Source organism: Mizuhopecten yessoensis, unplaced genomic scaffold (genome assembly GCF_002113885.1).
Source record: "Mizuhopecten yessoensis strain PY_sf001 unplaced genomic scaffold, ASM211388v2 scaffold4223, whole genome shotgun sequence".
Taxonomy (NCBI): domain Eukaryota; kingdom Metazoa; phylum Mollusca; class Bivalvia; order Pectinida; family Pectinidae; genus Mizuhopecten; species Mizuhopecten yessoensis.
In genome coordinates, this window is record NW_018405437.1 from 118,811 (window position 1) to 131,747 (window position 12,937).

The following is a 12,937-nucleotide window of genomic DNA, read 5'->3' on the forward strand; positions in this document are numbered from 1 at the left end:
GTGTACTTTAGTTTGATGTCTTACGGTCTCAGATAAAAACAACCCACACTCATTTCTACATCTTGTTCATATAGTATAAATAAATGCATATGAAATTACCATTTCTAAACATTAAATAGAGTGTTCCTCATAAACAAAAGTATGCCAAAAGTGTACAAGTGTGTGGAATGGGGCAATCACAAAGCTGGCACGGGAAAGTCTTCTGAAGGCTTGGTTATGACAGGACGGGCCTTCTGTTGCTAAATACAGCGATCCTTTCCAGTCATCCGAAGCCATTAAGATGGACAATTTTGCGGCAAACAATCCCATACGACCATTGATTGTGACGTGCAGTTACTATGTGTTTGATTAAATATGGGAAATTAATTTTACAAATATATTTCCGACATTTGTTTCCTTATCACAACAAAGCGAAATTTCATAATACTCGACATTGCGATTTACCAGGTCGAAGTTCAAGATACATTTTTTAAAATATTAGCTCATGAAAATCACGTATATTTTCGACTCACTAATTTAATATATAGACTTTAAAGCTCTAAATAAAGAGATAGTTACTCCAAATATTATTTCAGGTTAACAAGTAATAATTTGAAATTCGACTTTGCTCAGAAGAAATTGCTAAAACTCAAAAAATAATATTCAAGTTTGCATATTTTCTTCTTCTATTCACAAATATCATTACTTAAATACTTCACTTAAGAGAATACGCATGAAATGTAATAAAATATATTTGACAATTCCATGAAAAGAAACGTACTACAATGTAATACTCTGATAAGTCATCCCGAACACTATATATAGATATCGGTTGTTTGTCAGACGTTATAGCGTGCAGTTGTCGACGATGTTCATGATACAATAAACCTCGAAATGTATAAATATATTACCCCAATGAAAATATCTCTATTACAATTACTATACACTTTTATCAATCGTCAATATTAAAGTAACATGCTGCACTTTCCCATTATTTATTGGCTAATGTTTGAGTTATCTCCCTTAAAGGTTTGAGTTATTCCCCTTTCTATTTAATGAATACATGTATAATCAGTTTAGTTAGCTTCCTACCGGACTTACTGTATCTAAGCGTTCAGACTTATGGCAATAGCAAATACTCTGTATACATGTAACTTCTAAATGCTTCGTCCACTAACCACCCCATACTAAAATAGCCATTGGTAACCAAGTACTTGCTGCTAACTAATTATTTAATAAGGAATGTCCACCACAATTAAAAAGGACATACCTACCACTGTATAAAAGAGACCTACCATCCTATTGAGGACACGCCTACAACTAAAAATATGTTTGTACTGGTGTTTTTTTTTTATCTCTAGCACACATGTAGTACACACGTAAATCTCATATATATATGTAATATATATTCTGTGTATATTCTGTAAAAACAATCTTTGCTATATTAGCATTGTATGTATACTACGTCCTAAGTTATTCTTGTGTGATATACAAGTATTCATTCATTATTAACTATGTCTTTTATTTACCTATTCTGAATACTATTTATCTGTGATCACATTTAATGCTTTTCATATTTTAACAGGTAGGTGACTCCCAATCACTTAGAAACCTGGGATATGTATACTTTCTTTTTCTGTGATGATTATAACTGTTTTATTATTAATGTATATGTGATTATCTCCCTTTACTTGTTATAATATGTTATTGTTATTTGTACATGTTTGTCGCAATAATAGCTCTCAAGAGCTAATGTTCCTTGTTTACCTGTATGCGACGTTAAATAAAGTTTCTTGTATCTTGTTTTCTTGTATCTTGTAGGTGTAGCGACCCCAGCGTTTGATATACACTGTAGCAAACATCGCTGCATTGTAATATATTTACATTTGCCCCCGCGCCGTCCCATTACAACAGTGTTAGAGGGCAAGTGTAATTATATAGGCTATAATTTCAAATGCTCGACTATAATTACAACTGCCTGTTTCAGGTGTAGGAATATGTAAAGAAAAAAAATGGCCGCCTGAAATGTATTTTGAGGCAGGGCAAATGGTTTTTGTAGGAATATGTCTTAAAAAAGAAAAATATGTAAATATAAAAAAATACCTGGTTGTCTGGATGTAATTATTGTTAATATAATTACAAGTGGCCTCTGGCAAATCAAATTGTATCAACAATAATTACATCCAGACAACCAGTTATTGTTTAAATGAACGGTATAGCAGGTTTCATTTGGAATTTAGATTTATATCCAGTCAAATAGTATGTATACTTATATTCGTTACAATTCTAGGTTAAGCATTACATCAAAAATTTGTAAAATTACATTTGACGTAACACTATGTTTTCATAAAAAAATGTTATGTTATGCTAGTTTCCCATGATAACAGTGATTTGGAAGGTCAACACATTTCACTTATGTCAACATAACGTTTAATAGTTGACATTTCGAGTTAGTTTGTCGCATTATTTATTAGCCGGTCAAAATGTAATTTTAGATGCTCAGTATCTGGACATTTGGAAATTTCGTGCTAGTGGCTTTAGGTTCTATTTCGTAAGTCGACAGTTCGATTTGGTACATGTAACATACAACTTTCGATTATCGATATAATTAATTGTCGATAATAAGAAAAACATTCGCAGTAGATACCTTTTATTGTTATTATTTAATGATTTTTGGTACATTGTATTAAGTAAAACAGATTTTCTACTTTTGAGGAACGTTTACCATTGCTCATCGTTCCGCTTTACTGTCATTGATACACGTTGTACCGCGGGAGTGCTCTTATACATATAGTTACAGTGTACTTGGAGTATAGTGTCAGTGCTATAATATATATTTGCATCTATTTACATGAGCACAAGTTACAGACATGAATGAAAACGAAATTGACGTTTTCCACGTCGATGTATTCATCAAGGGATCATGGTTTTATGGTCGTATTGTTTTGCAAGACCCGTCTCTTTCGCGCAGTATAACCAAGTCTCTGTCTTTTACCTCCAGTGTATGCGAGATTTCGCCTCTTGCGCACAGTATATCCGAGATCATTTCTTTTGTCTGCAGTGTATGCGAGATCATTTCTTTTGTCTGCAGTGTATGCGAGATCTCGCCTTTTTCGTGCAGTGTATCCAAGTTCCCGTCTTTTGTCTGCAGTGTATGCGAGATCTCGCCTTTTTCGTGCAGTGTATCCGATGTCCCTTCTTCGTTGCGCAGTGTAGCCTAGTTCCCGCCTTTTCTGTGCAGAGTAGGGAACTGCTGCAGCGCCAGACTTGTCTTTCGTTAGACTTTTATATTCTGGGTACTGAGGAACAATCTCCTTTGGTGCTGATTTGAATAGTTCTAGCTCAAGATATGGATCCGATGTTCCTGATATAAAAAGTAAATTTTTGAATAAAGACAACATTCATGTTTCTTTCACTGGAAATAGACCTATTTTCTTTCTTCATATTCAGTACAATTATTTACCATGATTGTATTTTACTTCTTTCAGCGGCTTTCAAAAATTCATTTAATAGTGTGAATAATTCATTTAAAAGGGTAAATAATTAACTTAATCATTTTTTTATCATATTTGATATCCGCTTTCCACATCAGTGTTCACTGTAACAGATCAGCATTACTTTCCGATTCGTTTACGAAACTTCTTTGTGAAACACTAGTTGGTGTTATTAAAAAAAACTTAATTTGTCATGAATCATGTTTGATCTACTTTTGTTCATTGGAAATATATATACATTGTACCGACGAGTATAATGATAACGAAATCATGACCCTCTACACTTACACTTTGCTTGATCGTTGTTATAGCAAAGATAGTATTGCCACCACTAACTAGGTCCTGTAGTTCTCGACCGTGCTGTATCTGAACTATGTGGACTACTTCACTTACAAAATAACGAAAACCAAAACGCATAAGTATTGGAAATATTCCAAAGATGTTTGGTGGGAAATTATTACAAAGCTATAAGACAATACGGATGCGAGGTGATTTTTTAAAGTCGTAGACAAAAAATAGACTTGAAAAGTACAAAGATTATATTTTATAAAACAAATGTATTTACTATCTGTGTTACCAGCTCTATGTCTGATGTGTCCTGATGTATTTACACTGTATCACCGGGAGAGACTTTGGAAACACGGAATGTCTGTTTTTTAAAGTTCATATCTCATCTTTAACTCTTAATAACTTAAACTATGTCATGTGCCTTTCCTTGTTGCGGATTCCTTTTCGATACTCACCATCGATACTGGCCACACCACACAAACATAGCAGGGTCAGGGCGGTAAACACATCCATTCTTGTCAATGGTAATGTCGATATAAAATCTGAAATGTGTGTAAGAAAAGGAAGAGTAGTTTCGATACGTCAAGATGGTACTACAATATACTTCCTCACATCCATTGGCCTCTTTACCTCTATACAGAATGTATGCTCTCACCCACGTTACTGCAAGTAGATTCCACTGTATCATCACTCTTTAAATTTGTCGAGTATTTTTACAGAGATGTTTTAAAATAGATATTATACGATATAGCTTTACCTGTTTACTGGTCATGTTAAAGTCTGGTTAATGCTTTGTTTGATTTTGAAAATTTACATCGTGATGTTTTCCCTTTGATAATAATCAAACAAAGATATAACATATTGATGCATATATGAAAGATTGTCACTATTTGCTATATAATGACTCGCCCAAAACTTTGAGTATGAAAAACGACGACTAGATTCTGTTTGTGTTTTAACGAGGTGGATCACGGTGAATATTTTCTTGTGTCTTGTGTCATGCAACAGTTCATTGCAAAATTACTATCTTTTTCTTCAAATACGTTATAATGATGACAGTATTTTGCTGATATATCTTCATAAAAATGTACTGATACAGGATAACAAAATTAAAAAGGACCCAAATCGATCTCATACGTATGAAACAAACCTATTTTTAAATCTTTGCTAGTCGTGCAACAGTTCATGTTTTAACATAATGCCGACGTAGAAAACCCAACCATGTATATTTAATGTACGAGTATTATGAATTAAAAAAGTTGTTTGTTCCATATGTTAAAATGGCGCGTGCGGCTTAGGACCATATGCCTTTTTTTTCGGAAACTAGGAATTATCTTACAGTATGGAAATACTTTTATCCATACAAAAACAGAGACTTAGGACGAGGTAATATTTATTACCGGGATGGGACCGATACAACATATTTTAATAAAACAAAAACATTGCATATCCTTTGGCCATAAAATACATAGAAATATCATATGCATATAGCGACATTGCAAGTAAATATGTCCCAATATGATATACCTTTGTTAACAGCTGAGAACGATAACATATCTTCATAACTTATAATGAAATAAACACATTTTTGAGATGACCTCGTGCTTGTCTCGATCTACGCTCTCCTGCTTGGTATCTTTTACAACGAGAGGAGATGTATAATATGTAGACATTTTTACGGATTAGTGTAGGGGCAAAGTTGAGTTTTCGGCCTGGGAAATAAAACATCACGCTAGCATTTCTTCTGACATCATCAATCATACAGTGATTCAAGATTTCCCCTCGGAGGAAAATAAATACCCATAAACAAATCAACACTGGACTTTATCTAAACAATTATATATAGTAAAACGTGCTGATTTATTAACCTCGTATATTACACTATCTTGACGTTCTTATGTTTCTATGAGTCCCGGGGCTGCGGTGGCTGGGTGGTTAAGGCGTCTGACTAGCCTCCACCAATGGGTCGAGGTTTCAAGGCCTACGTGGGGCAGTCGCCAGGTACTGTCCGCAGGTCGGTGGTTTTCAGGCTTTCGTCGGACACAAAAACTGCTCAAGTTTATTTTTTGTTCAATAGACGGTAATCCGGAAATAATCGTTCATAAAACTGATACTATAATACTGATACATGAGCTGATCTTTAAATAAAATATGATAATATACACGTACAAACGTCCAAGCAAGCTGTCATCACTCAGAATGCAAGTGTATATAACTTAACAATTCTGTGATAAAATATCTCATAAACATATCTCACTTGTTGTGGCCTGTGGCATATCAATTGATAATTTAACATCCTAGTTTGACACTGGTAGTTGACTATTAGTCCCCGGGGTTAACCGTCACCTTGAAGGGGTCGACAATGCCAGTGGTATACATGTACTTGGCAGTTATTCTGTAGCTGGAAACACTCTGTCACGATTTATATTAAATATACTAATTTAATTAGGGATAATTTATAGTAACATATACGTAAGCTATTCATTTTTAGCCCCAGTAGCATGCTGGGATGAAGTGCTACCAAGTTTGTTCAAATGAATGACCTTGACCCCCTTTCAAGGTCACTAAGGTCAAATGTCTTAAAATCTTCAAATAACTTCTTCTTAATAACCAAAGGCCCAGGGTACTGGTATTGGGCCTGTAGCATACTGGGAGGAAGGGCTACCAAGTTTGCTCAAATAAATGATCTTGACCCACTTTCAATATCACCGGGGTCAAATGTCGTCAAATCTTCAAACGACTTCTTCTTAATAACCAAAAGGCCCAGGGTACTGGTATTGGGCCTGTAGCATGCTGGGAGGAAGGGCTACCAAGTTTGCTCAAATAAATGATCTTGACCCACTTTCAATATCACCGGGGTCAAATGTCGTCAAATCTTCAAACGACTTCTTCTTAATAACCAAAAGGCCCAGGGTACTGGTATTGGGCCTGTAGCATGCTGGGAGGAAGGGCTACCAAGTTTGCTCAAATAAATGATCTTGACCCACTTTCAATATCACCGGGGTCAAATGTCGTCAAATCTTCAAACGACTTCTTCTGAATAACCAAAAGGCCCAGGGTACTGATATTTGGCCTTGTAGCATGCTGGGATAAAGGGCTACCAAGTTTGTTCAAATAAATGATCTTGACCCACTTTCAAGGTCACAGGGGTCAAATATGTTTAACCAAAAGGCCCAGGGTACTGATATTGGGCCTGTAGCATGCTGGGATAAAGGGCTACCAAGTTTGTTCAAATGAATGACATTGACCCACTTTCAACCTAATGTCCTTGTTCGACATTCAAAGTCACAGGCGTCATATGTTTAAGTCTTTTAATAGGTTATTATGAATCAAACACTGATATTCTGCCTGTAGCTGTATTTTAGTTCACTTTTAAGAGTATAAGTGTGAGATTAATACCAGGTGAGCGATGCAGGCCCATTGGGCCTCTTACCATGTTTATATCTGCTGTAGTCAAACGTTTCTACATATATTCTTGAATCTTTACACAAGGACTTCTATCCTTATGACCTTGAGTACCATCATTGATTCCTAAAAGATAACCAAATAATGTCGCAGACAACACGACCGGTAGCCTTCTTAAAAATTCTGACGCGATAAAGAGAAAGCATTTTCGATTGCCTGTAAATACGGAACATGACATATCGCCATGCTCGTTGACTCGCGGTTCGGTATCTATTAAACTATTACCGACCTCCTTTTTCAACAAATCAAAAACAAGAAAAAAAACACAAAACAAAATAATTTTCTATCAATATAACATTATGTCCTCGTTCTCGGTAAATCACATCTGCTTATAAGTTTCTACAATACCCTGACTATATCTAGGGGAATAAGATTCTTTTTTGTAAACAATTATCAACGCAATAAAAAAATTACGCAGAATTTGAACTTTAAAGGAAAATACAAAATAACCGTATTAAAATATTTGGGACTAATAAGGTAGAAATTTTCCGCATGCGTACCCAAGATATTTCTTGTCAAAGTGAAAAATATAATTAATAGTTTATAAATTAAATTTACTCTGGTTCAACGTTTAAAATTAGGATAGCATTTCGGCATTAATCCTTATTTCTAGCTAAAAGTGAAAATAGTATTTGTGTAGGCCTATAAATTTACAATAACTATAAAGTGATTCTGTTTAACAAGTAGTGATGTGACTGCGATTGTTCAATATACATTTCTCCATGCAGCCTTGTGATATTTCTTTGCTTGTAACACACCGACATTCGTGTAAAAACATATCGAAAAAGTTCTATGTGGGTAGCTATATTAACACATCCAACTGCATACCGTCTGCAGTATTCCATGGATATTTCTCATTACTATTATTGTAACAAAATATCGAAATCATTTCATGTGCGTAGTTATGCAAATGTATTAAAACATTTATCTGAATACCGTCAATTGTAATAGTTAAATAAAATTAAAAAAAATATCATATAAAAACTAAAAAGTGCACGCTCGTAGGTTCGATATGAATATTTGTCAGTTACCCTGTTTAGTATGATATTAGTAAAACAGCTATAGACAGAGCGTATTTTAATACTTCTATATATATGTATATATATATGTGTGTGTGTGTGTGTGTGTGTGTGTGTGTGTGTGTGTGTGTTAACGATGCAGTGCGACCTCTTATTGTATGATGTAGATACCTACATAGGTACAACAGCCAATGTCAGTCAACTATTTCCAACGCTTCTGTTTCAATACAATTTTGTAATTTATGTTACTGCAGTAATGAATTAACTAAATTTGTAATATAATAACGATACTATAAAACATAGCGCCAAATAGAAATTGTAAAATAACCCTAAAGCGCTGTACATGAATGATACATATTTTACAGCGACCGTTATAGATATCGTAGATAAAAATGCATACAAATCAGCATTATACATTAAGCAACAAAACAATTATCTTAATATGCATATACATGATTATATAAAAGGTAGGTATGTGTATAGCATCGTTATATCTACTTAATTTAGCCCATTTGAAATTATGTTCATACCTTATCGTTACTAGGAAACCGCAGAGAGATGTTCCCGTTGAAGAGCGAAATGTGTATACATGCAGGCCTGTGTACGTGTTGTGTGTGTATGAGGATATACTGTCTAGACAGATGTGAGTTTTGTTGACAAGGGACATGTGACACTGCATAAGCATTACATTTGCAATTACATTTATCAAATGAACTTATCATATGAGACAAAAAGTAAAACAAAAGCAACGGAAGAATACCATTAATAAACTCAATCTAAGAACATATATACTCAAACGCAAAAACCAATATAGAGATAAAATTAGCTTTATCAAATCTAATAGTATCAAGTATGTTGTGATTACTTAAAACTTTAACTAAGGGTTATTTCAAAGTCAGAAGTTTACCTGGGAATCCCGTCACAGGAATCAGATGTTTTAAGTACATAGCTTCAGTTGCAGTATGAGAAATGCTTATGAATTGTGGGCCCTGTTTGACTCATTCTCCAAATCGCACTCCAAGAGAGTCAAAGAACGGCAAAACTGTTACACAACGAAAGAACATTTATTTAAGTTTTCAAAGCATAAACAAATCTTCACATGTCGAATAAGATTTCACGGTGCAGTAATACCTTCACAGTTCAGTACGAATTTCACGATGTAGTAATACCTTCACAGTTCAGTACGAATTTCACGATGTAGTAATACCTTCACAGTTAGGTAAGCATTTCACGGTGTAGTTATACCTTCACAGTTCAGTACGAATTTCACGTTTTAATAATACCTTCAAAGTTTGGTAAGACTTTCACCGTTCAGTAATACCTTTACAGTTCGGTAACAATTTCAGTATTTAATAATACCTTCACAGTTTGGTAAGACTTTCACGGTGTAGTGTAAACTTCACAGTTTGGTAAGACTTCCATTGTGTAGTAATACCTCCACAGTTCAGAAATAATTTCACGGTGCAGTAATACTTTCCCTGTTAGATAATTCCTTCACAGTTCGGTAAGACTTTCACGGTTTAGTAATAACTTCATAGTTTGGTAAAACTTTCACTGTGTAGTAATACCTTCACAGTTCAGTAAGACTTTCACGGTGTTGTACTACCTTCACAGTTCGGTAAGACTTTCACACAGAAATAACTTCACAGTTTGGTAAGACTTTCAAGGTGCGGTTATACCTTCACAGTTCAGTAGGACTTTTATGGTGCAGAAATACCTTCACAGTTCAGTAATACTTTCACGCAGAAATAACTTCACAGTTTGGTAAGACTTTCAAGGTGCGGTTATAATACCTTCACAGTTCAGTAGGACTTTTACGGTGCAGAAATACCTTCACAGTTCAGTATGACCTTCACGTTGTACTTTTTTATTTGATGATAATCACAATGAAAGTTAGAAAACCGTTCCTCTTCTTAGAACAGCCCAGATACTTTTCATGGTTCTAATATTTCACAATATACGGTTTGAAAGACAGAAAGAAAAGTTGTGAAATACTGAACGATTTTGGAAATTGGATGTCAAATGCAGCTTGAAAAACAAGAGGCCCATGGGCCTTAACGGTCACCTGATATATTTACACAGAGAGTTGATTTTGTTTTTAACATGAACAGAAATATTATTCAAAGTGACAAAAAACAATAAATCCCCCTTATTCAATATCTAGCATACAGATTTCAGACTAAAAAGGATTTGAAACAAGCACCTCTGATTCTTAACAAGGAAAATGAAGAAATTTTAGCACACTGACTCCTTTGAGCCCCACCCTACAGCCCTTGGGGGTAGGGCTGGCTCCCAATTTTCAAAGTATCAAACTGTCAATTCAAGGTTATAATTCCAATTAAGTTATTAACATGTAATATTCAAAGTATCATTTGCCATTATAAACCAAAAAAAATTTTGCCCCCCCCCCCCCTCCTTCCCCAGGGGGTAAACGTGAGACCCTAGGGTCATAAACCTTAAGACCCTTCCATCTATGAAGAGTATCTTCACAGTTCAGTAGGACTTTTATGGTGCAGAAATACCTTCACAGTTCAGTATGACCTTCACGTTGTACTTTTTTATTTGATGATAATCACAATGAAAGTTAGAAAACCGTTCCTCTTCTTAGAACAGCCCAGATACTTTTCATGGTTCTAATATTTCACAATATACGGTTTGAAAGACAGAAAGAAAAGTTGTGAAATACTGAACGATTTTGGAAATTGGATGTCAAATGCAGCTTGAAAAACAAGAGGCCCATGGGCCTTAACGGTCACCTGATATATTTACACAGAGAGTTGATTTTGTTTTTAACATGAACAGAAATATTATTCAAAGTGACAAAAAACAATAAATCCCCCTTATTCAATATCTAGCATACAGATTTCAGACTAAAAAGGATTTGAAACAAGCACCTCTGATTCTTAACAAGGAAAATGAAGAAATTTTAGCACACTGACTCCTTTGAGCCCCACCCTACAGCCCTTGGGGGTAGGGCTGGCTCCCAATTTTCAAAGTATCAAACTGTCAATTCAAGGTTATAATTCCAATTAAGTTATTAACATGTAATATTCAAAGTATCATTTGCCATTATAAACCAAAAAAAATTTTGCCCCCCCCCCCCCTCCTTCCCCAGGGGGTAAACGTGAGACCCTAGGGTCATAAACCTTAAGACCCTTCCATCTATGAAGAGGATTTGATTCTACCCTATCTGGGTCTTGAGAAGAAGATTTTCGAAATTTCAGTTCATTCAACCCTTTTTATCAGCCCCTGGGGGTACGCCAGGGCTCATAGGTGCATACTATCAAACTGCTACCTAATACTTATAATGCTAACCCAAATTGAATTACGTCCAATGATAATTAAACAAAAATTGGTCCAAAATGTGATTTCCCTATATAAACTATAGTAAAGTTTAACCCCTCCCCAGGGTGAAACGTGTGACCCCAGGGTCATGAAATTCACAATTTTGGTAAAGCACTTTAAGACCCTTCCATCTATGAAGGGTATTTGATTCTACCCTATCTGGGTCTTGAGAAGAAGATTTTCGAAATTTCAGTTCATTCAACCCTTTTTATCAGCCCCTGGGGGTACGCCAGGGCTCATAGGTGCATACTATCAAACTGCTTCCTAATACTGATAATGCTAACCCAAATTGAATTACGTCCAATGATAATTAAACAAAAATTGGTCCAAAATGTGATTTCCCTATATAAACTATAGTAAAGTTTAACCCCTCCCCAGGGTGAAACGTGTGACCCCAGGGTCATGAAATTCACAATGTTGGTAAAGCACCTTAAGACCCTTCCATCTATGAAGAGTATTTGATTCTACCCTATCTGGGTCTTGAGAAGAAGATTTTTGAAATTTCAGTTCATTCAACCCTTTTTATCAGCCCCTGGGGGTAAGCCAGGGCTCATAGGTGCATACTATCAAACTGCTACCTAATACTTATAATGCTAACCCAAATTGAATTACTTCCAATGATAATTAAACAAAAATTGGTCCAAAATGTGATTTCCCTATATAAACTATAGTAAAGTTTAACCCCTCCCCAGGGTGAAACGTGTGACCCCAGGGTCATGAAATTCACAATGTTGGTAAAGCACCTTAAGACCCTTCCATCTATGAAGAGTATTTGATTCTACCCTATCTGGGTCTTGAGAAGAAGATTTTTGAAATTTCAGTCCATTCAACCCTTTTTGGCCCCATTCATCAGCCCCTGGGGGTCAGCCAGGGCTCATAGGAACATACTATCAAACTGCTACCTAATACTGATAATGCTAATCCAAATTGAATTACTTCCAATGGAAATTAAACAAATGTTGGTCCAAAATGTGATTTCCCTATATAAACTATAGTAAAGTTTACCCCCTCCCCAGGGGGAAATGTGAGACCCCAGGGTCAAGAAATTCACAATTTCGGTAAAGCACCTTAAGACCCTTCCATCTATGAAGAGTATTTGATTCTACCATATCTGGGTCTTGAGAAGAAGATTTTTGAAATTTCAGTCAATTCAACCCTTTTTGGCCCCACCCATCAGCCCCTGGGGGTCAGTCAGGGCTCATAGGTGCATACTATCAAACTGCTACCTAATACTGATAATGCTAACCCAAATTGAATTACTTCCAATGGAAATTAAACAAATGTTGGTCCAAAATGTGATTTCCCTATATAAACTATAGTAAAGTTTACCCCCTCCCCAGGGGGAAA

The 12,937-nt window shown here is 35.4% G+C and overlaps 1 protein-coding gene across 2 annotated transcripts in view; it reads right to left on the minus strand.

The window, feature by feature from the left end:
* Positions 1–2,612: 2,612 nt before the first annotated feature.
* The window catches only part of LOC110448718, an 11,161-nt gene continuing 836 nt past the window's right edge, over positions 2,613–12,937 (minus strand). The window contains exons 2-4 of one of the 2 annotated variants that reach the window (XM_021495100.1): positions 9,153–9,287; positions 4,217–4,303; positions 2,613–3,343 (exon numbers count right to left, since the gene is read on the minus strand). In XM_021495100.1, the coding sequence (XP_021350775.1) occupies positions 2,901–3,343; positions 4,217–4,303; positions 9,153–9,192 (570 nt within the window). In that variant the 5' untranslated portion in view covers positions 9,193–9,287 and the 3' untranslated portion in view covers positions 2,613–2,900. Of the gene's footprint in view, positions 3,344–4,216; positions 4,304–8,775; positions 8,882–9,152; positions 9,288–12,937 lie in introns of those variants that run through there. The other variant, XM_021495101.1, reaches the window with a different exon arrangement.